The following is a 26,898-nucleotide window of genomic DNA, read 5'->3' on the forward strand; positions in this document are numbered from 1 at the left end:
AAGCCACTAATTAGAAAAATTGCAGATAAATTCGTAAACTAATTGCGAGTTAAATGACGAGTGCCTATAAGTGTCCTTGCGTGTGCAAGTGATATCTATCAGTCGCGCGGATCGACCCCTTTACATTTATTCGCCCAGTTATTTAATTAACCGAGCAGCAGCCTCTCTTGCGGCCTGATAATCGGATTGGATACAATTCGTGTAATACGTCGGGCAAAGAGGAAAAAATGTGCAAATGAAGATAAAATCCACACTTCCCTAAGTGAGTCTAGAGATGTACCGCACGTGAAGTGTAACCACGTGTGCACGGAGATTGTGTGGGTGTGTATGTGTGCGCGCGTGCTGTAAATAAACTAAATTCCCGTCGAAAGGAAAACATGAACAGGAAACTCGCGTCCAGTGCAAAATTAAAGAGTGCTCTGGCCACGCTATATCTGGCGTTTGTTAATTTAATAACATTGAGAGTTCAATTTTGTAAGTACATGAATACGGTGGTAGCGATATGTACTCGCGCGAGTAATATTTCAATCAAATATTTCAAAGGCGCTGTTATCTTAGCTTCATACATTTCTTCTCGAATCTAAATTACTTCAATTATGTTAGCAAAGTTATTTAAATTAGATTACATTACATTATTTGATTTAGAAAAAGGTGGCGTTTCTTTGATTTGTTATATCTTTGACCAAATTATCTATTGAATATTTATAAAAATATAGTCTCAAGTTTTATTACTGAAAATGCTATAAGTATAACAATTTCAATAATAACGAGAATTATGTTGCTATCAAATACTTAATTATTTTTTGTTTGAAAACAAAGGTAGTAGTTTTAAGTTTTGTTAATCTCATGAAATGTTGTACATATATATTCTATATTTAAATTATTTACATTATTAAATAGTTATCTAGAAAAAATTATTCAAAATTCAAGACTTTCAATCTTAACTTTCAATTTATAACATTAACAACAAATAATAAAATGAGCAAATGTTATTATAATAAATTATTATAATAATAAATTATTATAATATATTATTATAATAAATTTTGTATCTTGAAAAAAATGAAGGTGAAGATTACAGTTTTAAGACATGTTATAAAAAATTTTTATTTTAGTTAAGATTCAATTTGAAATACGGAATTATTCAAGTAAATTTCATACATTTTATATGAAAATTTATATACTATAAAATAACGTTAAAAATATATAAATATAAAAGTTATGAAATTTACTTTTATATTCAACTTTTGTATTTATTGGTCAGAGGTACGTCATAGGTGTTGTACCTTTGACCAGTTTTTTTTTCTAATGTTAAAACAAGTATATAAAAAATAACAATTTCAATCTACAAAAAATATATATCAATGTCAAAACTAGAAAAAATATTTTAGTTACAGATGTGAAAAATTGTTTTTATATTTGTATACACCAAAATAAAACTTGCACAATAAAAAATGTCAAAATTCAATCAAAGATACGCCACCTTCCCCTATATTATGCCAAGGGACTATACACGAAATAAAATCTGTGTGATGAGAAAAAGTAGAAAATTTATTCTTGTGCAATTATTACTAAAATTGTTCGAAATTACCCAGAAAATCGCAAATATTAATAAAATAATGGTATATATTATTTAATAAAGTATTAAAAAATTTAACTATAGATACAGGAAATAATTTTCTTAGTCTACCAAAATAATTATAAAAATATTCAAGCACGATGAATGCTGCAAAAAGTTTTGACATTTTAAGAACTAATCTTGAACATCCTACAATATTACTTTGATGGTCACCCAAAATTAATTTCAGATCCGTATCTAGCTAATTTAAATACTTCAGCAAAACAGTTCTTTTCGTGCACGGACTTTCTCCGAAACTTTTCCTGAATCAAAACTGACTTCAAACTCATCAGAGGATCGTCCAATTCGGAAACTTGAGCCTCAAGACATGCATCATATTAATAAATATGACATCATTACACTCACCATTTCCCTCGTGTTTATCTCGATCAACTCGGTGTCCCGCGTGAACGAGCTGAACTCGTTATTTTCGTGGATTCCACTCTCGTACTTCTGTCGCGACACATTCTGCACGAAGCTCCAGCTACCCGAATCGTCCGAGTCGATGCAGGACGATCCGGGTGATCGATGATCCCTGACGCGATGCGATCTAGGCGATACCGCGATCTCCCGATCGCTCAACCACCAGCCGAAGATCTCCTCTCCGTTGGGTGACGACGAGCCGCACTTGGCGGCGGCGGCGGCGCCGTCTCTTCCGTCCAAATAAAACATCGCTCGGCGATTCCCGACGTTTCCCAATCGACGTGGAACGCGTGCAGATTTTACCGCGCTGGAAGTTTCGCCTGCAAAAGCAAGACGGATTGACGTGTGGAAGAAATCGAGTTTCTCAGTAATTCTCTCGCAAACAGGAGCACTTGAATGCGGTCTTGCACCTCGAGATTCGCGCGCACGACAAATTCCGCAAAATCCCGCGATTTGCCGATAATAAATTCTACACGAATTTCGATTTGTTCAACAATCAGCCTCGCGCGAGTTTCGATAATAAATCCGCGCTCTGATGAGAATTTTTAAAAAAATGAAGATAAGGTAAATTAAAAATATCTCGTTACACAATGATTAAATAACAAGGCTATTGAGACATAAATAATTGATGAAAAATGTAAAATGAGGTCTTATGTAAGAGATCTCAATTTTATATGGGAAAAAAAGATGAACTGATAATGACTGTGTACGATGAAAAATATAGATAAGCTTTAATATTAGCTATTTCCAATATCACGTCATTCAAATATCTGCAATGAGGAGGGTACAGATGAAACTGCGTACACAGTTCTACTTTTCTTTTATTATTAATTTTATTCAAGTTTTGTACCGCTTCCTTAATCATTCTGGCCAAACTGGATTTATAAAGATAGCGACTCAAGATGTATATGAACGGGGCATAAACTTGGCGAGATGTGTTAATACATCAAACATTAAATCTTTTATGAATCGTGAAAACCGGCGACTGTGCGTGTCTTTACAGCTGGAAATTCATATAGCGTTTCAATTATCTTCGTTTATCTAGTAATGTCGCTTAAGTATGCACTTAGTGAATATGTACGCTGAACAAACGATGAAATTTTCATTCGTTTGAAATCTCACGGGTTTCTCGCGTTCACAGATCTATAAAATTCAGTAAGCAGCCGATGCGTTTAATTATTTGGTATAAAACTACAAATCTTCATCTTCTTTTTCTTCTTCGCGAAATTTTTTTATGAGAACCCAACTGTCGTCGTTATTTAAATTAAGCAGAAAAATATCGTGTTGAAACAAAAGTTCGTACCGTTTGGATATTTCTTAGATTAGTTAAGATACTTAAAAAAGATATTTTTACGTAAACTACCGCCTTAAAAATGATTTACCGGAACAATCATTCGTTAAATTAGCTGTTATACAAATTTAGCTATTATTTAATTTACATTTATTGGCTATTATTATGAACTACTATGTAATTCAAATTTAATTTAAATTATTTCATTTCATTTAATTAACATAAAATACTTTTTAATAAATAACTTTTCATACTTCATATGCATTCTCGCAAGATATTTAATATCATTGATTTTGGAGTGTATGTAGAAAGTATGTAATCTAGTTGCAAGACAAACATTTAATAATATCGCAACATCTCAATAGCTTCGATTGCACACGTGATAATCATTTACGAGATCAATCTCTCACGAATTTTGCTGATTATTCGACAAGTATAGAACCCAATAATTACAACGTTTTTCAACCCACCGAGGATCGTGACCGACTGATCGATCGATCGACGAATCGAGTTGATTTCCGTATCGGGTTGTGTCTCAACGATTTTCCGTCCGATTCGTACGTGATCGTGAATGCATATGTAATCCGACTGGTGCGAGACGATCAGATATCTCTCGGGATAAGATCATGTTTAACGAACCGTGCTCAATGACCACCATGCGTCACATTTCGCTTCGCGATCGCGAGCGGAACCGCCGCGCCGATTGACCGCTTAATGCGTGGTCAGCAAGTCGGACGTCGACCGTCGGCGGTCACCCATTTCCTTGACCACTGACCGTCATGGTGACTTTAATTTAATAATCCGTCATTTCCCGCTTTGCGTGTCGCGCACGGTGGCGTTGGCCGCATAAACGAGCTCCGTTGCGGTCTCCGCGCTTCTTTCCTTTTCCTTTTTCTTTTTTTTTCTTTTTTAGACTACTTTGACTGTGTGATTGTTCGCAAATCTTTTCGTCTTTTCATATCGATTTTTGCGGCAAATCGTAAAAATCTCACGTCAATCGCGCTAAAACCTCATCGCGATTCGGATGAATCCCCGCGAAAATTTTCACCTCTCCGCGCTCGTAGGAAAAACGTTACGCCACGCACTGTGCTGTGAAAAGCAGCGTAATGCTCCGCGAAATAAATCTTTTCGGGCGCGGTGAATAGAGTGACGTATTTTCAATGAATCGCGCAAGAGGAGCGTGTACGTTTCGAGTTAAGTAAAAGGTGGTTCGATTGAGCGAGCAGTCTGGATTAAACGAGCTGTTAGTTTAACGATTCGTCTTTCTTTGATAGATCGTAATACGCTGCAGCGTAGACGTAAAAAGAAATTCAGTTGCATCAAAGTTAATTCTAACGTCCGACCGACGTTCTGTAATCGTTCCTGATATTAAGAGATAAGAGCTAAAGAACGGAGGTTCTTTAGATCTTACTTCTTCCTTTCATATTCCCGCAACGTACCAGCGCGTTTGTCTTCTCCATCAACCGCCACTTTGATTAAAGGCAACGACACCACCACAGAGTAGCGCACTGTTACTTAATTCACGTATACTTTATAAACTTCGATCGATACCATTTAATCCGTCATTCTTGAGCATCTTCAGCAGTGTCCAATTTAACACACATGTCCCAAACGGTCTATCCAAACGTTTTTGTTAACTTAACACAAGATATGTTGGAAAACGACGCAAATCTTATGTGAAAAACTAATGTAACGTTTCGAAGCAAATTACGGAAGCACATTTCTTCAGTAAGATTAACATTTATAACACGTTAAATTAACACATATTTTATTCATTTACCGTATAGAAAGATCGTGTTATTTTAAGATTAAAAAATATTGAACATCAATTTGACACAAAATATTAAAATAGCATAATCACATTCTATTAAATTAACGCTAAAATACCTTGAAGGTTTAATACAAACATTTTACAAGCAAGGATTAGTTTTAACACAAATACAAAATTACTTTTATTGCATATACACGATAATATAGACATAAAGAGAAATTTGACTCCTTTAAAATTAATTTCAAACGACCAAGTTTTGGTAACGTATTCACAAACCTGTCTAAACCACCACTTCCTCATGCACTTTGACTAAAGGCAGCAACATCACCGTAAGTAGTGTACAATTAATTCATACATACATTGTAGATCTTGATCGGAACTATTTAATTCGTGACTCTTCAGTTTCTTCAGAAACAACGCCCTAGCATAAGCGGAGAAAAAATTCGATTGCATTAAAGTGCATTAATTTTGAATGATCCTTGGTATAATCGGCCCTGATTAGAGAACCCTGTAGTATTCTTGTAAACCTTGTGAGGTATCAGCGAAGCCAGTCTTCTCGACCGCCACTTTCTCATACACTTTGACTAAAGGTAACGACACCACTATATAGTAGTACACTCTTACTCGGTTTGAGCATACGTATTCCAGAACTTGATCGGTATAATTTACTTCATTCCTCTTCAGCCTCTTCAGAAGTATCGATCACGAACTTGTTTTCGCCTTTATATCGCGCGCCTCTCTCTTTCACTGATTAGGCGTATTTATTAGTATTTTCAGTGTCATCGAGCGAGTGATAATGATAAACGTATACATGCGTACGATCGCGATGATTCCCGCCGACTGACAAGAAATGACGTGCCCGCGGGCCCTGTCCTGTACTCGCGATATCACTCGCTGACCCGTGTGTATACCGTGATAATTTCAACCGTGCCGAGTATCGACTGCTCGACGTTGAATGTATTCTACGTATGTATACAATCGCGCATCATCATGATGTTGCTAAACAGACAGAGGCACGTAAGCGCGTGTTTGCAAATAGCGTGATGAAAATTGCGCAGCGAAACAATTTGCAGGAAAGAATTCGCCGGTGATGAAGAAAACCTTTGAAAATTTCAGTGGAAAAAATATAAAAATCCATCACGGTAGAAATTAGGTTTTGACAAGTGTACAAAAATATCGTAGAAAAGTCTTTTTCGAAAGAGAAATTTTCGCGCGAACCTTTTTCCATTTCAACGATTATTTTACAAAATCTTAATCAAAACATGAAATTTTTAGCTGATGAGCACAGTTTTAGAACAACAGGAAAGAGGAGAGGGAGTTCCTTGCTAAAACTTGTTTTTTTCATACGAGAATTATTTCCAGCAGGAATTTAAATGCAGGTGATAAGATATTTTGTTCGCAATCTATTATTCAAAATTTCAACAATGTCACACAGTCGTTGTTACACTTGCTGTATGTGCGTGTATGTATGTACAGATAAAAAAAATTCATGCTTTTTTTATATTCTGTATGCAGATAATACAATTCTTGTCTTTCAATCCACATTTTTCTTTATATAATACTTTATAAGTAACATTTATAGTACTCATTTAGCGGTTTTCAATAAATTCTTCACTGATATATCGTTGCACGTTTGATATACTTAATTTTAATTTCATTTCAATGATATATTTAGTTTAGAAAATTTTTTAAATTAATTTCTTTTCTATTTTCTTATCATTTTTCTATATTTTTTTTTTATTATTACACATCTGAACACTTATTCATGTTCACTTTATACTCCATTTTTCATTTTCAGAGATATTCGACTCTACTTGGATAGTATTCTGAAATATTTAAAATCGATTAAGAAATAATAATTTAGCAAAGAAAATTTTTCAATAAAATCAATACATTTGTATATTCACATATTGCACATATAGCGTAAAAATATAATTACCGATTACCGTCACTTTAATATCTGAAATTAAAGTATAAAGAAATATATTCTTTTACAATGACATCCTAAACACAGGATGTTTTTAATTGTGTATTTATCCGAATTACGTAAATCTCTAAAAGATATCCGAGAAATTAAACATCCCTCTCTCTCTCTCTCTCTCTCTCTCTCTCTTTCTCTCTCTTAAACGTCGGATTATCCGGATTAACTGTCACAAATGCAATTTTCCCTCGTGGGAAACGTGAACGAACCTCAAACGGTATTCGCAGCCAAACATCAGGGTGTACATACCGTTATCACGCTGATTAATTGCTTTGCTCAAGCTGATTAATTAATTAACCTCAGGCAGAGAGCGCATAGGATGTAAATATACGATTATTATAATACGTCGAGTATTAATTCAATTAATGAAATGTTTTATAAATATTATTCACTCACTGATTTTCATTTTTGCTTTCGAAAGGAAGTGATAAGCGATACCATTTTTTTTTCTCCCTGTTATCGCCTGTTATTTCGATTTTGCCAATCTCTCGATAATTTTTGTTGTTTAATACCTCTTTTGCACATCGATACGATGACCATTTTCGGGATTAACGATAGCGTCGCTAATCGTCGAACGGGAGAATTTACTATCATTTATCACGCAAAAGATAAGCAATGTTGGAGAAAATAGTTGAAATAGAAAATAGTAATAGCAATATTTATTTATTGTATCTATAAAAATATTATTCAAAATAAATATTTTATGTAAATATAAAAAAGTAAATGGTATTAAACATGTACATTTACTTAAAATAAGATATTTATTTTACATTTCGATATGTCATCAACAACATAAAATAAACAATAGAGAAAACTCATATATTCATAATATATTGAAATGTAAAATAAATATCTTATTTTAAGTAGACGTATATATAAATGTTAAACATCCCGTTTGTTTTTTTTATATTTGCATAAAATACTTATTTCAAATAATATTTTGCACAGATAAAGCTTTTAAACAAATAATCCTATTGAATCAATTTCAATTTTTCTCCAGCACAGCCAAGTCGGAAATTTAATCTTGTAGAAAATCAAACTCCATTTTTCGACAATGTTAACGAGTTTATTCGATTTATTGCGGTATCTACAAGTGCAACAGATAAAAAACAAAAACGCGAAAAAATCGAGCATTGTATCATCATGCAGTTCGTGTTTTCTTGAAAGTGGAGAGCCCACCGATAATGCGCGGTGTGGCCGGCAGCGCGCTTGGAAGCGTTCGCTAGCCGCAGATTGTCTTGCGAAATAAACAGTTTTCCAATCAGTCAGCCTGTGGTCTAGGGGTACGATTAAAGGGTACTAATCCGTAGGCACGTACGTATGAGTATTCGAGACTGCATGCTGATTTTCGTTTTTTTCCAACAGGTTTTTACGATCAAAGTTCAGCCGGCGTCGAGGACGGGCGAGTGGCGAAGGGGGCGGTTTTTTTGGGACGCGTTTCGGTACGAATATTAATCAGGATGACGTGGACAGGCCTTGATCGAGGGAGAAAAATGATCGCGCATCACCGATAACGTTATCGCAACGGCGTACGTCGCGCTTGCTATCAGGTGTAACGGACGCACGTGCATATGGCTCCGCGGTCGAGGCTGCATGCGAGCGCGATTACTACCAGGCCTGCGTCGCGATGGTCCGAACAACAATTCCCCAGGGCGAACGATGCCGAAGGTCAGCGACGATGGCTTTTTAAATTACGAAAGAGCCAAACATTTTGGCTCGAATGAAAGTTCCCATTTATAAAATACGAGCGGTAACGCGAACGATCTGTCCCGCATTAATTTTTCAAATTCGCATGGATCACGCGAAACAAGGCCGGAAGGATACACATGGTTCGAAATTCATTTATGGAGCCCGTGTTTTTGCGAACTTCCTTTTTTTCTGTGCAACGAAGTAAAATCGAAATAGCGGAATTCGCGATTACCTTCACGAATTAAATTTATATTTTACGTTTCTTATTACATATCATTAAGAAATAAGTATATTTTCAAACATTCGCCCGAACATTAAATTACAGATTCATGCGCAGCGAATTCAAATAGTTCGTCGTTTCGAGCTCTGTTAATTTTCCACATTTAAAAGACTAGACTTGCTCGGCCACGAGTACGCAGTTTACCTCGTAATCCCGATTACGCTAATCTTTTCTTATCAAACCGGGAAGATCGCGGCAGTTTTTTTTGCGATAAGGTGAATTGGATCGCGCGCGACTGTGCATCGCCATGCGAGAAATCGCGCGCGGTTTCGTGATTGGAGAGGAAGGAACGGGAGAGGAAGGTTCGAGTGTCATTGAATTACAATGGCGAAGGATTGGAGTTACATCGACGTGACTGGATAATAACATCATCCACTTCTCGATACAATGTCTGGCATCCCGCGAATTATACTTCTCTTGATTAATCCAGTCACTCGATAGCTCATCTCAACGTGATTGCGCAACGTGACGTATCATCCAAAATATATAATGTATATCAAATTTTTATATATAGAGTAAAGTCGCCGAATACGTGCTACTTAAGTTTGTATTATATTCCTATTTGGTATTGATTCGTACGAAAATGAACGGTGGAAATTATAGCCTGATATTTCAGGTGCCTATATTTCTTTTATCGAAAACAAATTTAATTTATAATAAGTCTTTTTTCGTAATGCTGCAAACGATGCGAAGTAGGCAACCGGTCGCCTAAATCGTATCTGCGGGCTTTTTAAATCAAATTACATTTGAAAGTGTCGAATTTATGAATTATATCAATTAAAAATATAAGGAATCATTATCTGATATTTAATTTGTTAATTTGTCAAAAAAAAAAAATCAAATATTTAATAATTAATTAATAATGATAGAGTAAAGATATCGAATTTTGTAATTGACATATTTTTACTCATAACAATTGTTAGTTTTACTGTTATCACTTATCAATCTACGTTAATATTGCTTATTGTAATATAATTTATGGTAATGTAATTTAGGAAACATGATAAATTTTATAAAAGTATCGATATAATCTTTATAATAATAATTATAAATATGTATATAAAATAAATATAAATATTCTACAATATAAATCTCCTTTTATGAAAATATGAAAATTTAGTATAAAATGTATGATTACATTACTATCAGCTACATAAATTGATGACACATTAACATTATTTGTATCTGAATTTTCAGTGTTAGCATAAAACAAGATGTAAAATTATTGAATTTTTGTCTATATCACTCATTTCTCATTTAAATTCAACTTTTATTATTAAATAAAGTTTATATTAAACAAAAATATAAAATATTTACAAGATACGATTTACGAGGCGACCGATACGTATTCTGCAACTCTCTCATAAATATTATATAAATTATATTACAGCGCTCTTTGAAAATAAAGTCACGCACAGATGTAGACTATCAATCTTTGAACTGTTTTTTATCAGGAAAAATATTATGTAAACAATAAAGAGCGAATTGTAAATTAATAATTATATAACAAATTTATTATTATTTACTCTTTCATAATAGCACGCCGGTCATAAAAAATTATATTTAATTTTAATGATCAATGTGCTATTATAAACACTAGTTCCTTTTTGCGTAATCAAGTTGGAGAGATACAGGAACTATGGTATCTGCATTCGATTCAGAGAATATTGCATCGAGAGAATAGCTAATTCCTTGTTCGATTGAAACTGGATCTTGTATATATTATCTTATTCTCCGCAGGATTATCTGTCGCGCACGTGCGAATCCTCGATCTCGATGGCAGTCGCAGCGTAAAGGGAAACGAGAAATTCCTCGTGCGTTCTCTATCGAAAAGGTTCCCCTTTTTTTCCATTGTGCCAACATTGCGACACTGCGACGTTTCGCACTCCCCACGGCATTTCTGCTTGTGATAAGTAAATTTCCATCACGGAAATGAGAATTTTTGTGGAAAGCTCGACGGATCAAGTTGCGCATGCAGATCCGTCGAGAGATCAAACGTTAAATGCGTTCTGTAAAAGTACACTAAAAAAAAAAAGACAGTTAAAAGTTTATTTGCGACATATAAATTTATTTCATTGAAATAAATCTACATTTAAATATAGTAAAACAAAAATTGCTTTCCTTGCAAATAAACTTATTAATAAGAAAAATGAGATATACATTTCACAGAAATGTATATTCGTTATCATAATTTTTTTTATATCCAATGAAACTTTTTATAGTAAAGAAAACGTTACGTTACGTTTGCTTGCTAATATTTCGATTTTTTTTCTCAGTATACGATGTACTTTTTATGTATCCAAGACGAGCGAAAAAGAGCAAGTATTTTATTATTAAATAAAAGAGTACTTCCATTTCCTTAAATAATATACACAGTTGGAAAAGGGTAAAATTTAATATATATCGCATGTCCCAAACGGTCACCTCAAATTTATGTTAATCCTTAACTACACTGGAGGGATACAAACGTACCTTACCGCAAACAATTATGCAAATATTTCTCGCATGGCACAACGTTACTGTTATTTAGAAACAAAAAAATCCTAAAGTTAATGTCGAAAAATAAAAGAAAATATTTTTTTTGTTATTTGGAACTTTACAAACTTTATTTTCTGTAATATTTTCCATTTCTTCTTGTTAATTATAATTAATGATTATCTTTTAGCTTCAGAATGTCTAATCATTAGACCAAATAAAAAAACACAAACTTTTTAAGTTTCTTTTCAGTTAAAGCTCTTATAAAAAGGTATGAAACTATGTCGCAGGTGTGTGAAAGCCACATTTGATCAGGATATTTAAGGATTAATTTAACTCAAGAAAAATGTGATAAAAGTAACGTAAATATAATGTAAAAATTTAACACAAAAAAATGTAGCACTTCGACACAATTTGAAAACGTATTGCTTCAGTAAAATTAACATTTAAGTTGACAAATTTTATTCATTTATCACAGTTACGTTTCAAATATTCATAATTTTTATTTATTTATTCATTTATAAATTGTGTTGTTCTAACACTAAGAAATATTGTATGTTAATTTAATACAAAATATTCAAGTACGCTCAGAGAAAAGCTTCTTCAAGTAAAAAAATAATTTGTTTGAATCAAAGAAATTTGTGCATTGCTACACGGTTAAAGAAAAGTTTTCCTAATTTAAAGAAATTTTTTAGTTGTTTTTTTTTAATTAGAATTAAAAAAAAACTGCAACGCACATACTTTTTTAAATGAAAAAAAAAAACACAATATTTTTAAAACTAGAACAACCATATTATTATTTCTTAGATCTCTGTCAGTACTTTTTAAATTAAAAAATCATTTGTTTAAATTTAACAAATACTTTGAACAAATAATCTTTTTAACTTTTTCTTATTAATTTACTTTAGAAAAAGATTTAATAACTAATTTTTTGAAATCGAATACATTTTTATTTTCTTTAAAGATATTTTTACTTCAATTTGAAAAAACCAAGTTAAAAGAAACGATTTCCTCAATTTAAACATAACTTCATTCTGAGTGTAACACAAATACATTATATTAAATTAACACTCGACTATGTTAAAAATTCAACATAAAAATTTTAACAAGAACCAGATTTAACATAGAAACAAAGTGGTTTCTATCATTTATACATAAAAAATACACGTTTCTATCAACCCAGTGAGAAATGATAATGGAATCGATGTCGAATCGATATCGATATCGTTTCGAATCGATTCGATATCGATTCGATAGGTCATTTCTCATTGGCAAAGAGGGTCGAAGTGCCTGGCGGCTGGCGGCTCGAACGGCAAGAAAATGTGAAAAAACATACAGAACCTCGTGTCGCGACTTGTTTTTAAGTAAATCATTCCCGCGAAAGTCACGTTTCCGACGAAGCGAAGGATGCGATAGCCGGGATGCATCGTACAGCCCGCGAACGTCACGGCCGTGTGAAATTTTTAGGATTCTCCCAGAGGCTCCTCGCCATAACCCCCGCCCGGGAGGGGAGCTACCGTCCCTCCCCGTGCAAACATTCAGGAGGAACAAACGCCACGAGATCGAGCGCCCCATCCCCCGGGGTCGCGTCTCCGCTTTCCACACGCACCGCGCGCGCGGAAACTCGCGTTGGCGTCGGCGCCGCGCCGTACGCCGTGCACATACCCGCGCTCGAGATGCCGAAATTCGAACAGGTTGCGGCGCACGCGTGGCAAGATGGCCGTACGTCGACGAGGTGGCGGGAGGGGGCAGTTGTACGCTGGTGTCGGCACGGGGTTAGCGCGACGGGGGTGAGAAGGGTTAGGTTCGCTCACTCACTCGCTCGCTCGCTAGGCCCAGCTCGCCCGTTCGTTCCTCCGTTCGTTCGCCGGTGGTAGTGGCGGCGGCGGCGGTGGCGGTGGATCGATAGCGGCGCGACGATAGTGCGCGAACACTGCGTGAGCGGCGGTCGGCGGTCGTCGCCGCCGTCGTCGTCGTCGTCGTCGTCGTCATCGTCGTTGTCATCGTCGTTGTCGTCGTCGTCGTCGTCGTCGACGTCGTAGTCCCCGAGTGTTGAAGTTGCGCGCGAGTCGAGTGCAATCGCGCGCGGTACCCGTCTCGTCGTCGCGGCCGAATGCTAATTACGTGCGCCGCGTTGTCGCGGAACGTGCGTCGTCGGCGGTAGCTGTGTGTCCCGTTCTCCGGTGTGCGTTCTCCGCGGTTCACCGGCTCGCTCTCTCTTTCTCTCTCTCTCCCTCTCTTCCTCTCTCACCGTTTCTCCGCGCGTCGGCTCCTCGCGACCCGCGGCGTGCGTGCGTGCTCGCGGGCACGCGCGAGCGAGGCGTTACACGCGCGCGTCAGGTCCTCCCTCGCGTCGCCGGCGATTCGCGCGCGCCGGGTTATGCATCGCGTCGGCGGCGGCGCGGGTGCGGCGGTGAGTACGCGGAAGTAGCAGCAGCAGCAGCAGCAGCGACGGCCGCTCGTCGCACTCATGTTCGCGGCTGGTGGTGAGGCGCGCTGAGACGCGCGCGCCGGACATGTCAGCGATGTCCTGGGGCACGGCCGCGGGTCGCCGGGGACGCCCGCCGCCTTGTCGATCGTCGCCCTCGTCCTCCTCGGACTGCTGTCGGCGGCCACCGTCGTCGTCGGCGAGAAGAGCAAGAAATGTGAGTAGACCGTGACCGAGAGGGGTCGAGTACCTCGCTTTGCCCACCTTGCCCGTGGCGCGGCGTCCCGGTTTTATCGGCGCGATTCCGCGCGCGGCTGTCACGTGGCGACGCGCGGCGTCGTCCGGACACCGCGCCGCGCCGAGGTTCGAGACGCGAAACGCGTCGAGACCGCGTCACGTGCGGACGAGATTTCAGGCACCTTAGGTAGTTTATCGATTCCTCGCATGCCAGACACCGTACACCGAGACGTTCAAGCGCGCTCGCGCTTGTACTCTATTTATAAATGGTTTAGCATATTTTAGAACTTCGGCATGCGAGAAATCTGTGCGGAGTATGTTGGATAAATGCTCGGAGACTGTGTACGGAACGCGCTGTTCGAGAGGTTAGCGTTTGTGCCATTCTCTGGTCTTGGTTTATACGTTCTAATGAACGTTCTACGAACGATAAAGATGGAATGACGAAAAAGCGCGCCAACATTTTTATAAGCGCGTTCTGCTCTGTAAATCGAATTTACAGTGTATTACACCGAGAGACAGCAAGTATCCCGATATTTCGGTTCTGTACTAGTAAATCAATCAATGATATACGTACTGTTTTTTTAGTAATAGTACACACTGATTACTGTCAGTGAGAGTATTCCTCTCCTAATTGGAATCAGTGAGACAGTGAATATTAATTAACGATCACAGTTATAACGTCGCGAATCAGTAAGATTTCGCTGATTCAGATTTACAGAGTGAATACTTAATTTACTTTTGCAGATTGTAATATGTGCAAATAATAGAATATTTGAATTTCATTGAATTGAAATTCACTTTCAAAAAAAAGTATTTAATTTTAATATATTAAAACGTTTTGCTCTCCGTTCTGTCTTCGTTTTTTTAATGTTTTCATTTAGTGTTTAGGTTTAGAAGCTGAAATCTTTAACCATTTCAATATAGATATAAATAAAATATTTTAATATCTTGAAATTGGACACTTCTTTTCCGAGTGTTTACATCACTCAGTATTTCAGAATTATATGCGCTAATCGAAATAATAGATTGATCAGTTAAACAAATTTTCAAATATCGTTTGACGTGTTTACGAGTAAAAGATATGACACAATTTTTATTCTCCTTCTCTGTACTTCTGTAATTTATATTTAAATAATATATATTTTGAAATTTCAATACAAAGATTTACAAAGGTAAACTTCAAAATTATAGGCGTGCACTAATCGAAGTGATAGATCGATTACTTCAAAGAGTTTTCCAAAGAATATTTTTTTACGTGTTTACGAGTGAAAAATCTGATACAATTTTTACTCTCCTCTGTACACACACACACACGCACACATTTCTATACTTTACATTTAAATAATATATTTTGAAATTCTGATAGAGATTTACAAAAGTAAATTTCATGTGTCATGATAAGGAACACGCTGCTCGGAGGAGCAAGTGCCACCCTCTCACAGCCTCCAATTTTTTCCGTTGTCGAGAGGCTTTCAAGTTTTTAGCGGACGTCTTTCATTCAGAATACGACCGAACGGTAGTACGCGCGTAGTACGCGTGTAGTATGTTTACTACGTTGCGTAGTAACTCCCTCCCCTCTGCTGGCCACCTCACTCACGCGCGCTCGATGGAAAAGAATGAACGCGACCGGACCGTCGACGACCCCGTCCCCCGATCGAAATCATTGCTTGATATAAACGTCAGTGCAACGACGTGTAGGAAATCCGAGACAGTTTGCATCTGCAACTCTCTTTCTGGTGAAGAAGTAATTGCTTCGGATACTAGTTAGATACTACTGATTAATTTATTAGTACACTGAAAAATCGAACGTCCTCTTCTGAACGTAAAATTAAATCTGAGATTGTTCCAATTCAAAGAGAAAAGATTAGAATAAATTACGCGCGCGCGCGCGTGCGTGTGCGTGTGCGTGTGTGTGTGTGTATGAGACACATGATTTTTCGGTTACTAATTGAAGAGTAAATCATTATTTCTATGTGCAACGTGAACTGCTCCTTTTTTATTTTATTATATGTACCGGTTAGAGATGTACAAATTATATTCAAATACTTATCGAATCAGATAAGATTCGATTCAATTTGTATTTAAATCTTTATGATTTGAATCTGAAAATTGTGTATTTTAATTCATAGCCGTAAATTGGCGTAAATAATTGTCGATCTTTGATTGAAGAAAACGAATGAATGAATGAATCTGTAATTAATTACGTTTTCAGTCAAAGATTGAAAATCATTTACGGCTATGAATATCGGCCTAATAGTTTCGAATACGTAACAATCTTATAAATTATTAAAGTGACTTTATATCATATAACGTTATTTTTCTTACATAGAAAATCTTTATTACTATATGTTGAAATTCAACGTAATATCAAATACATTATTAATTAAAAGTTAGGTTTCAACAATTCGACCGATTTGATTTATCATAAAAATATCTTGATTCATATTTCTCTAATTTCATAAATGATATTTGAGAAATTTGTATTTATGAATTGTACGAAGCAAAAAAAAATCATATCTCTCTCTTACAAAAAAATTACTTCTCTCTGCTTCATCGTGTCGCGTCTGCATTATATTAATCACGTTGCGTTTACAAGAAAAGAAAACTTACAACATTCTTTGTAGTAATGGAATATAAGATTCTTTTGATAATTCATAATTAATAATTGGTTTTACTCGCGAGGAGCTTACGTCATCTTCCTTTTTAAATATTTATCGGAGATCTCGCCTATTAAGTGCTCGGGAAATAAAACACAGTGATTAAACGTGCGTTTATCGTCTACCGACGCCTGAATGAGAAACTTAGGAATACTCGATCTCCGGGAGGTCCCAGGAAAAAAGTTAAATTAACCCCAACTTTAATCGAAGCGGTATAATCGACGGCGCACGTAGAATCCTATCTTTTTGATGAAATTGCCTCGTTATCCGAACTTCGTGAGTGCAAAGGCTCGGCGTCCCGTAGATCCAGTTAAAGAGAACAGCACGCCGTTAACCTCCGTTAGACACGCTCATTAACGCGGCGCATGAATGTTTGCCGTTTTTGCCGTTAACCGCTGTCGAGCCTCACTTGCCCATACCAGTCACTTAAAAAAAAAAAAAAAAAATTTTCGAATGAAAATTTGTAATTTCCAGGAACGCGAACGTGGGCAATCTTCATTTTCCTCCATGGTCCACGTTCATTTCGCGCGTACTGAAGATTTTATCACGCACGTCGCGATTTTCAAGAACAATTTTGCGTTATGGCAAAGTTTAGGAAATTAAGTAAAGCTCCAAAGTTTCGTCACGCGCAAGTCAAATTAGCATTTCGCTAATTTACTTATGTTTCATAGTGCACGAGAAATTCAAAGGACAGACGGTTTGAGTCCTCCAAAATTTATGAACACATCTCGAAAGTGACGACCTCACATTTTTTAACCATTGTCATTCATATAATCAGTTGCTAAATGCACATTTCTCTCATTAAAAAAAAAAAAAAAAAAAAAAAAAAAAAAACTGCGCAACCAAATTATTTTTTTAAATTCTTATAAAAGGAACGACCAAATTTCATCAAATCAAAAAAACTTTTCTCTGATTGTGAACATCAAGCAATAATTTTCGTACATTTGCGTACAAATCAATATCAAATATGGCAAATATAATAAAAAGTAACTTGAGTGACATATGGCAATTCTCAGCTATATATCAGTGTATCCGTGCGCGTGATCCACGGTATAAGCATCATATTTTATTAAAGACGCGCGCATGTCCTCACGTAACTTCTCTCTGTTTTTCCCGGATTGTCCAATCGGTCCTCGCATGTTCTTGTCGACCCTTATCCTCCTATTTTTCCCCAGCGAAAGGTGAAGTTTTTGTTAATTTTCGCTTCCCGTCCCAAGGGACACTTGTCTCTCTTTCCTCCCTTTCCGAGACATAATAAACTTCTCCTCCTTTCTCTATACACCTTCGCTTCACCTTACGCGTTTCACAGTCCGTACAATGTATTTCCGTTACGCGAAATCCTTGGTGAAAATAACCATCCTCGCCCGCTCGTGGGCAAAGTAATAAAAAAACGTAGTAAAACATTCTTTCTCTTTCTCCATTATCGCGCTGGCGTTACTCGTTAGACATTTCAGGGACGCAGGTCGTTTCGAAATATCGGCGCTTTTCTCACCTTTACTGCCTCGCGTATCTCTCCGTGATTTTTTCTTCATCCTCGTAACTCTTTGCCTTCGTTAAATTTCTCCGGATCTCTCCGTTCGAGCCTCGTTTCGCTTTACGGCGGACATTAATGCACGTTTAAGCTTCGACAAATTGAAAACTCGGCGTGACCTCGACGGAAATTATAATACGCGATAATAAGCCGCGCCGCGCTCGCGCGCGTAAGCGTTAAGCGAAACTTTTGTTTCACGCTTCGGCGCGCGTTTCCGCGACGAAATTATCGTAACGCCGCCGCGGGCCGACCTGACGAAGTATCGGCAAGCGAAAATTGCGGTAATCACGCCGGAGTTACCGGGAACAACGTTAATTGTTTGCACCGGCGGCGCGGCGCGGCGGCATGGCAGCAGCCAGGCCGGGATTACACCCACGCCTGGTAACACGGGTCGGGAACGAACGCGGCACCGACCGATAAACGAAGCTAATTACGCGACAGACGAATTAGCTCGGGCGGCGTGCGGCGTTTCCGGGGCGGTCCGCGGATACCGTGATCGATTGATCGATCGATTGATCCGTGAACTCGGACGTGGATGATCCTGTGCGCGCAGACGATCATTAGCGCCTGATTGCGTCGCTTATAAAAGTCATCTACGCTTCAGCGAACGAAATTTCCGGATGGACGCGACAGAAATGAAGCGCCCGGTTTTCTCTCTTCTCTCTTTCTCTCTCACTCTTTTTTTTTTTTTTTTTTTACTGATATAAAATAATTTTTCTCGACGAATGAGAACGAACGTCGGAAAATGGAAAGCCGCAATTCCCCCATCGTGACACAAGACCGAATTAATAAAGCGTGGAGAACCGTCGGATCGTATTTTCGGGACCAACTAACGATATTTTCGTTTATGATGGTGATTCTGTTTCGTTGTTTGACACAATATGTGATGCAGATGCAAAACTTCATATTTGCGAGCCCGCTTTGTACGCGGATATTTTTTTTCAGGAAATATTGCTCTCGCATCTAAAAATCCATATATTCCTGGAATATATTGTGAAATATATATATAACAATATTTCGATGCGTTGTGTTGCCCTCCGTAGGCAAATTTTCCATCCGTGCCACCGCTGCCGTATCGATTTTATTTTTTATTATGGACAGTTCCAAGGGAATAGCTCTTCCTCCAATGTTTCGAAATATTTTGCGCGTATTATAATTCAAGAATACTACGCGCATATCTATTAGATCATATTGTATTTTAAAAATTATTTTAAATTGTTATTCACACACGAGGTATATTTAAGCAGCAGAGAAATGTGTTTTTTTTTCTTCTCTCGTTATTTTCACGATCCGAGCATTTCTACATACATGCATTATGTAACATCTGTTTATTTATAAAAATGAGACTGCGATTTTAAACAAATAAGTGAGATAAACAATATTTAATTTTTTTTTTATATGACATCGAATCTCAATCTTTAACCCTGCTATTCTATTTGTGTTTACTTCACCAAAAACACATTTTATTTTTGTACTAAAATTTTGTTCAGAAACTTTTTTTCTATTTGATAATTTCATCTATTAAGATCTCTTTTCTGCGAAAATTTTGTATTTTTTATTCTTACAGTTGTTGGATTGACCCAAAGCGGATATGGGAGCACAAAAAATTCAGTTGACTAGTAGAGTTAAATTTACCCCGGGGTTAAGAGAAAGAGAGAGAGAGAGAGAGAGCGTTTTATTTTTTGATCGATAAGCGGTACTCTAACGCAGGCGGTATTAACAAAATTCTGGGGTATACTTCTTCTCGTTCCAGTTAGTTGTCGCGGAATTCGACCTAGTGTGTCCCTGTCGCACGACATCGATTTTGTCTTCATGTATATAGATCTTCGCCGTTAGATAGGATCGCACACTCGAGCGTACCCGGTCTTTCTCTGGAACCGAAGTACACTTGCTCTATATTTGCTGCAAGGCTTTCAAGGGCCCGCTGCTCCGTGCCTTGCATCCATCCTCCGATCTGTCTCTGAAACCGTGTCTTTTCGAGTGGCAGGAACGTGCAACGACTTTTTACCGTCGTTGCCGTCGTGTTTCTCATGCTTGAAAACAAATCTAGCGAGCTGGATAAAATTAGGCGGATCGCTGTCGACGTGTCATTCGACATTCTAGACATGGTCGCTTAAAATTTGACAAACGCGGATATAAAACGCTGTTCCTAACTGGTATATGCCACGTAAAGACGCAAGTCTCGATTCTACGATAAGAGACATCCCATTTTTCTCTAGGGGGAAAGAATGCGCTCTTCGTTGCTTTTCTAAAAATAATTTACAGTATGTATATATATATATATGTAACCTAAGTTTCTTCGCTAATTAACAGGCCGCTTTGGCTTTGAATTTAATTATTAACAGATTAACAATATTAAGCTACAAACGATAAGCCTCCTTCGAGACGCCCGATATAATTTACCTGAGATCCGAGTATCTCGTACAATTTTAATGGACGCTCTTGCTGGAATGGCTCTTTAATTGCCACCGCACTGTATTAGCATAGGTATATCACTGCGAAGCAGGAAGTACACTGTAATTACTTGCTGAGCTTAGCGCAGGAACATTTATTACCTCGAGCGGACCGAGTGTCGCGTTTACCGCGCGATGATAATTTTATATCTTAAACGATATCGCGCACATACAGATATACACAACACATATGCACAAACGCACACTCACACGTTATACCCATCATCTTTAATTAACGCGCGATATTTGCCTTCGCGTTTCTCGCCTACTGCAGCTTAGGGCTAGAAGAGAGAAGGGGGGAGGGAAGGGATCGTCGTTGATTTTGTATTCTCCAGTCAAACTCGGAGCTTAAGTCCGGAAATTGAAGCGCGATTAGAAGGCTGCTATCCTTGAATGTTTAAGCCGGACTATAAAGCTATTAAGGTCAAGTTTTGAATAAATAGCCGTGACAAGTTACGAACTTTGACGCGTTGATCCTTATTCCTTTGTATACAGATTCGCGCTGACGAACGTTCAGACGGGCGTCACTGCGTCAAGAGAGTCACGCAATTTCTCTCCGTTTAATTATCAAACGGTCAATCTCGAATTCTCCGTAAACCCGATGTGTTGGGTCAGTGCAAAAGTTTTCGGCCCTTTATGACGTTACTCTTGTTACAGTGTGTCAACAGGTATTACGGCAAATTAAGGCGACTGTATCCAATATGACCAAGTACTCAATGCGGCCAACTTGCTGTTTCTAAGTAGTTATGTGGATTGAACAAATAACGCTGGTATGTCATACGGGCGTATCAACGTGACCTGTTTGCAACTGTTGACCGCTCAGTTTGTGTATTTTGTTGTTGACAGTGAAGTCAAAAGTGGAATTTTCTCACTTGTGTTTCTCATGATCTATTGTTTCGTAGGAAAGTTACTGCTTTCTATAAGTATCGAGTAATGGTTATTAATCTCAGCAATTCACGTTATTGTAGCTCTGTACTTTATTCTTTACAACGTCGCATTTAATTTATATTTTTATCATAACGTCTTGCTTGTAATCAAAGAAAGAGAACTTTTTGTAAGGTAAAACCAATATAGTCTAGATCAATAATGATCAACGATGTACAAACACATCGATTATAATGTTTTTTCATTACTTCTATTGTTTCAGATCATAACTTTTAATCCATCTACTGAACTGCAATTTATAAGTCATGGTTTTAAAAGGAAAAAGTTAAGATATGTCAAGTTAATTAATGGATTGTTGACAAAAATAGTTTTTTGTGTACTTTTATAAATTAATACGTGAATAGAATGTCAATATATTAATTAAACTCATAAATGTACATTGGATTACTTTATTATCCATTTTTCTAACACTATAAATAAAAAAAAGAAAATATAATTAAGCCATATTGTATTCAATATCTAAATCGATACTTTTTCTAAAAATTTTTACAGTATCAAAGTAAATATTTGAAATTGTCCCATATTCTAAATTAATATTTTTTATTTCAAACCTGGTCTTCAATTTTTAATTTTGAACCTAGCAAAAAAATAAAATAGAAAAAATCGCGAAGTTTAGATATGCCATAGGATACTGGCAATTATATATTGAAGGTGACGTTGGTTGTCTGCAAAAAATTGGTTTCATTTTTTTGAGTTAGTTGTGTCAGCGAAAATGAGTTTTCAAAAAATCGTATGATTATAATGTACGAGTTTCGAAAAGTAACAAAAGTGGTAGATGCTGCAAAAAACATTTGTGATAAAAATTTGGAAAATTTTCGATGATTTTTTTATGAGCATCTATTATTTTTGTTCTTTATCGAAATTTGTATTTTATGATTGTATATTTTCTTTTTAGATTTATTTTAACTTACACGAAATAGCACTGTAAATAATTTAACTTTTTTTTATAAACAATTCTCAACGTCACCTCCCCAACATCATATGATCATCGCTGTAGCGTCCGCCGCTGTTGACATATTGTAATAAGAGTAACATTATCTCTTCGAAAAGGACTTTTGCACTCACTTGATATAAGCTACCTTTTATTTTTTACCAATATATAACTTTTCATTTGCGATTAGAATCCGCTTTACACTTGTTGTTTACTTAATTGCATTCAGCAGATCTTCTTTCTGAATTCGCGATGTGGAATGCGACGGCTCTTGCATTCGCGTTGCGTCGGATCGTCCGCATAAATAAATTCGCGTCGCTCTGGGTGCCATTTTCGCGCCAATATATCGCGCATCATACGGGAAAAGGGTGACGGCGATGGAACTGATGGTGGCGGGTTACGAGCGCCGCGCCGGATCCAAGCCGCGGGAAAAGGGAAAGACGTAGCAGCTCGCGCTGCTGGTCGCTCGACGCAAACTTCGATATTACTTTCCGCCGCGGGCCGGAAGTGCTGGATTTATGACGGCGGTGCCCATACGTTGTCGCCCCCGTGGAACGTCGGTGGATTCATTTTCCATTCGCCGATAAGGTACTTAGGATATTGGCAGCGACTTTTTGCTCTCTTTTACTCCGTCTTCCTTTCCTCCCACCCATCTTCGCGCACCCTTTCGCCCCGGCGTAAATGAGGTAAACATGCCTAAAACGAATTATATGGCTTGTTAAATGCTAACTAATGGGAGAACTTTGAGAGGAAATCCATCTTCTCATTTTCGTCCTCCGCGATTCTCTCTGCATTTTTTTTTTTTTCTTTCATTTACGCAAGATATGAAGTTTTACGATCGTAGTAGTCGCGTAGATCGAAGTGGCGCTCCAATATTTTATGGCCAAGGTAATTTATAATAATGTCAAATCAGCGCGCAATTACGATGCTTATAGTCACGGACACTCAATTTGCGGACTAGCTCAATCACTGAGCCGCACATATTTCACTCGATTAACATTGGCATTGCTCAATTAATTGTGAAAGCAGTCGCTATTGACAGCACGCTGAACTGTCAATACGCTCGCACGTGCTACTATTTAAGTAATAAATCAATCGGTTATCGGAGGATGTGCTTAATCGATCGCGAAAGGATGTGTGTTCTCCATTTGTGAGAGCATCCAAATCTTAATTTTCAATATTCCTGCATCGTCAAATCGAATCATACGTAATTGTGTTATAATAAGAAATCTTTTTAAGTTTCTGTCGTTTACAATAGCTCCTAAACAAATATAAAAAAAATCCTTGTGTTTTCCTTATATATATATGCAAATTTAAGTAATGATTGATAAGCTAAGGGGTTATGCGACTGTAGCTAATCAAAAAATAGTATTTTTCAACAGCACAAGACTTTTATTTGAACTGATAAATAATACCTTTCTGCTGTGAAACTCTGTACTTTTATATATATATATATATATATGTACTTTTTTATATATATATATAAAAGAGAGAGAGAGAGAGAGAGAGAGAGAGAGAAAAAAGAGAGAGAGAGAGATGCAAAATTAGAATAAATGTAAAAATAAATTAATAATAATAACGTTCCAAATAAATATAAATGCGTACCTGCATAATAATCATAAACTATGATAAATTATCTGAAATTAAAAAATAAACATTTTTTTAAATACTTGTTATTTTTGAATCACAGAGGAAATCTTTTAAAATTTTATTTTTCGCGAAACTGTACACATTTGAATTTAAAAATTGCAATTTTTCCAAAAAAGTTTCTTCTTTTTATTACAACTTAAGAAAAAAATTAAAAATCGAAAAATGTTTCTGCGATTCGATGTTATTAAAAATATTGTAAATTTTTTAATCGATCAAATAAATCATGTTTGAGTTATTGTAGCTTTGAAAAATACCATTTGAGAAAAATGCGTTTAAAGTTCAACATACTTTTTCAATTTTGCATATTATTTTTCTAACAAATATACATATTTCAAAAATACATTACATATCAATCTTTTTGAACAAAAGCTTCATGGACATAATATTAAAAAATAATTTATTTTTCGATTCAGTAGGATCCTATTACCCTTTAATTAATTAATTAAGGTAACATGCGTTGTTGCGAGCAAAGGTAATCGTAATTGTTAATCGATAATAACACAGTCAGATTGAGTTAATTAAATGAAAATAAAATTACAACTTTAATCCAGTTAAATCTGTTGACCGCAAATGATTCGAGTCGACAATAAAATCGAGCAATTGATATAATTGTCATTAAAGTAAGTAGAATCCTCGGAATCCTATCTGTCTCCATTGTCGATCAATTATTTGTCGACTACGTAAGTTCTCCGTTCAATTCGCTCGCAGTTTGCATCTATCGATCGTAGTTTCGGAGATCGTTTCCGGTGGTACATTTCCGGCGATAAAGTTCCGCACGTCGGTTCCTCGAGTGCGGACGATTTCTCTTTCGCGTTACAATCCGCCGGAAGCGACGCTGCAGCGTCGTACCCTCGTGTTTCTTGCGCTCACGTTCGCCCCTTCCACTTCTCGTTTCCAATCCACGTTCCCTGCCCTCGCCTACCTCCTTCTTCAGGAGAACCAGCAACCCTTTCCCTTGTCACTGTCTGGCGGCTTGATTTCTTGCTAAACTCCTTCGGCAAGAAACTTCGCTGCCGGAATGGTGACTCGCTCTTTTCCCATTCACTTATCCCCCGGGACAATCCGCGCGCAGCGCGCATCAACCGCGCTACCGAGGATATCTCCTCGGCAACCAAGATTCCATTTAATTCCTGCAGGACATGCAGGGGACGTGCAATTGACTGATTGAACGATAATCAAATCGCGACGTTGCTATATGTATTGATATTTTATTGGGGATGTAATGTGAAAAATAACTTTTATCATAAAAGCAATTTTTTACATTACATCCCCAATTTTTAATATTGATTTATACTACTAATATTTATTTAAAAAAACGATTAATTAGTTCGGGACTCTCGAAATTTAAAACAGTAATTGGAAATTGGGCTGATGGAGAGTCAGCGCGGATAAAAGTGCGCAATCGCATTAACATTCTACAAATTATTTATTTATTTTTAAATTACAAACGAACGTTTCGACTCGCTTTGGAGTCATTATCTTTAGCGTATCAATAAGAAATAAAAATTCTAGCCGGAATTTTTTATTTTTTGATACGCTGAAGATGATTCCAAGGTGAGTCGAAACGTTCGTTTGTAATTTAAAAATGATTAAATAATTTGTATAATATTAATACGATTGCGCACTTTTATCCGCGCTGACTCTCATTAAGCCAATTTCCAATTGTTTTTAATACTAATTATTTCTAATATTTATTATCACAATAAACGTCGTTCTATTATAAAAACTTTATTACTGCCGAAAAAAATTTTTATAAAACAGTTTGATTTACCAACGTTAATGAATTACGCGAGTTACACGTTTCAATACGTTTGTACGTATTAAATATTTTTAAAGTGTAATCACTTAAAAAAAAAGAATTGTTTAATTTTAAGATATTAAAATATTTTATTTTTCTGTCTCAGTTTTGAAATACTTAAAAACGTTTGGGTGCTTATTGTTAGATTTAAAACACTAAAACGTTTGTGGCTCTTTAATAGTCTTACACGTTTTGGTGTTTCAAATTTAAACATCATTTAGAACTAAAATATTTTTTAAGTGTTCGAAAAACAGAAAATGAAATAAAAAATTTAAACATCTCAAAGTTAAATATTTTTTTAGTGATAAATACCTTCAATTTACGCTAAAAATGTAAACATTCTCTTCATCTTTATTTTCATTTTACAACATGTTCACGGAGATAAGGATGAATACCACGAGAAATATAGTCTTTATAGCGTTTCTTGCGCTGACGCGGATCTTGATGTATAACACGTCTGACGACAGCCGATCGCTGCTGTCGGAACCAAATTAGCGACAAGGCGGTTATATAGATCAACTTCCCGCGAAACCTACTTCCATATCGATGGTTAAAGGGCTGGAGAGGTAACTGCAACTCCAAGGGGGAGTTTTCTCAGTTCGACAAGTCTCGTCAGAGGAAAACATGAAGAAAGAGAGAGAGAGGGGGGGGGACGAGTAGAAGCCGCAAGCTCGTAACTTCGTGCCGGCGGCTTTCGAGCGTCGTGTCGGAACGACGTGCAAGAATTATCTGGGTTTCCG

At 36.9% G+C, this 26,898-nt stretch overlaps 2 protein-coding genes across 5 annotated transcripts in view; one reads left to right on the forward strand and one right to left on the reverse strand.

The window, feature by feature from the left end:
• The window catches only part of LOC105193738, a 60,643-nt gene that overhangs the window by 3,962 nt on the left and 29,783 nt on the right, over window positions 1–26,898 (reverse strand). Inside the window, exons 1-2 of one of the 4 annotated variants that reach the window (XM_039450768.1) lie at window positions 13,347–13,476; window positions 1,985–2,361 (exon numbers count right to left, since the gene is read on the reverse strand). In XM_039450768.1, coding sequence (XP_039306702.1) covers window positions 1,985–2,290 — 306 coding nt within the window. In that variant the 5' untranslated portion in view covers window positions 2,291–2,361; window positions 13,347–13,476. Of the gene's footprint in view, window positions 1–1,984; window positions 2,362–4,771; window positions 5,342–5,462; window positions 6,088–13,346; window positions 13,477–26,898 lie in introns of those variants that run through there. The other 3 variants (XM_011158302.3, XM_011158304.3, XM_011158303.3) reach the window with 3 other exon arrangements.
• Window positions 13,524–26,898, forward strand: part of LOC105193733 — a 181,435-nt gene continuing 168,060 nt past the window's right edge. Inside the window, exon 1 of the mRNA XM_026137806.2 lies at window positions 13,524–14,173. The gene's annotated coding sequence lies outside the window, so the exon portion shown is untranslated. The remainder of the gene's footprint in view (window positions 14,174–26,898) is intronic.

Source organism: Solenopsis invicta, chromosome 6 (genome assembly GCF_016802725.1).
Source record: "Solenopsis invicta isolate M01_SB chromosome 6, UNIL_Sinv_3.0, whole genome shotgun sequence".
NCBI classification, from domain to species: domain Eukaryota; kingdom Metazoa; phylum Arthropoda; class Insecta; order Hymenoptera; family Formicidae; genus Solenopsis; species Solenopsis invicta.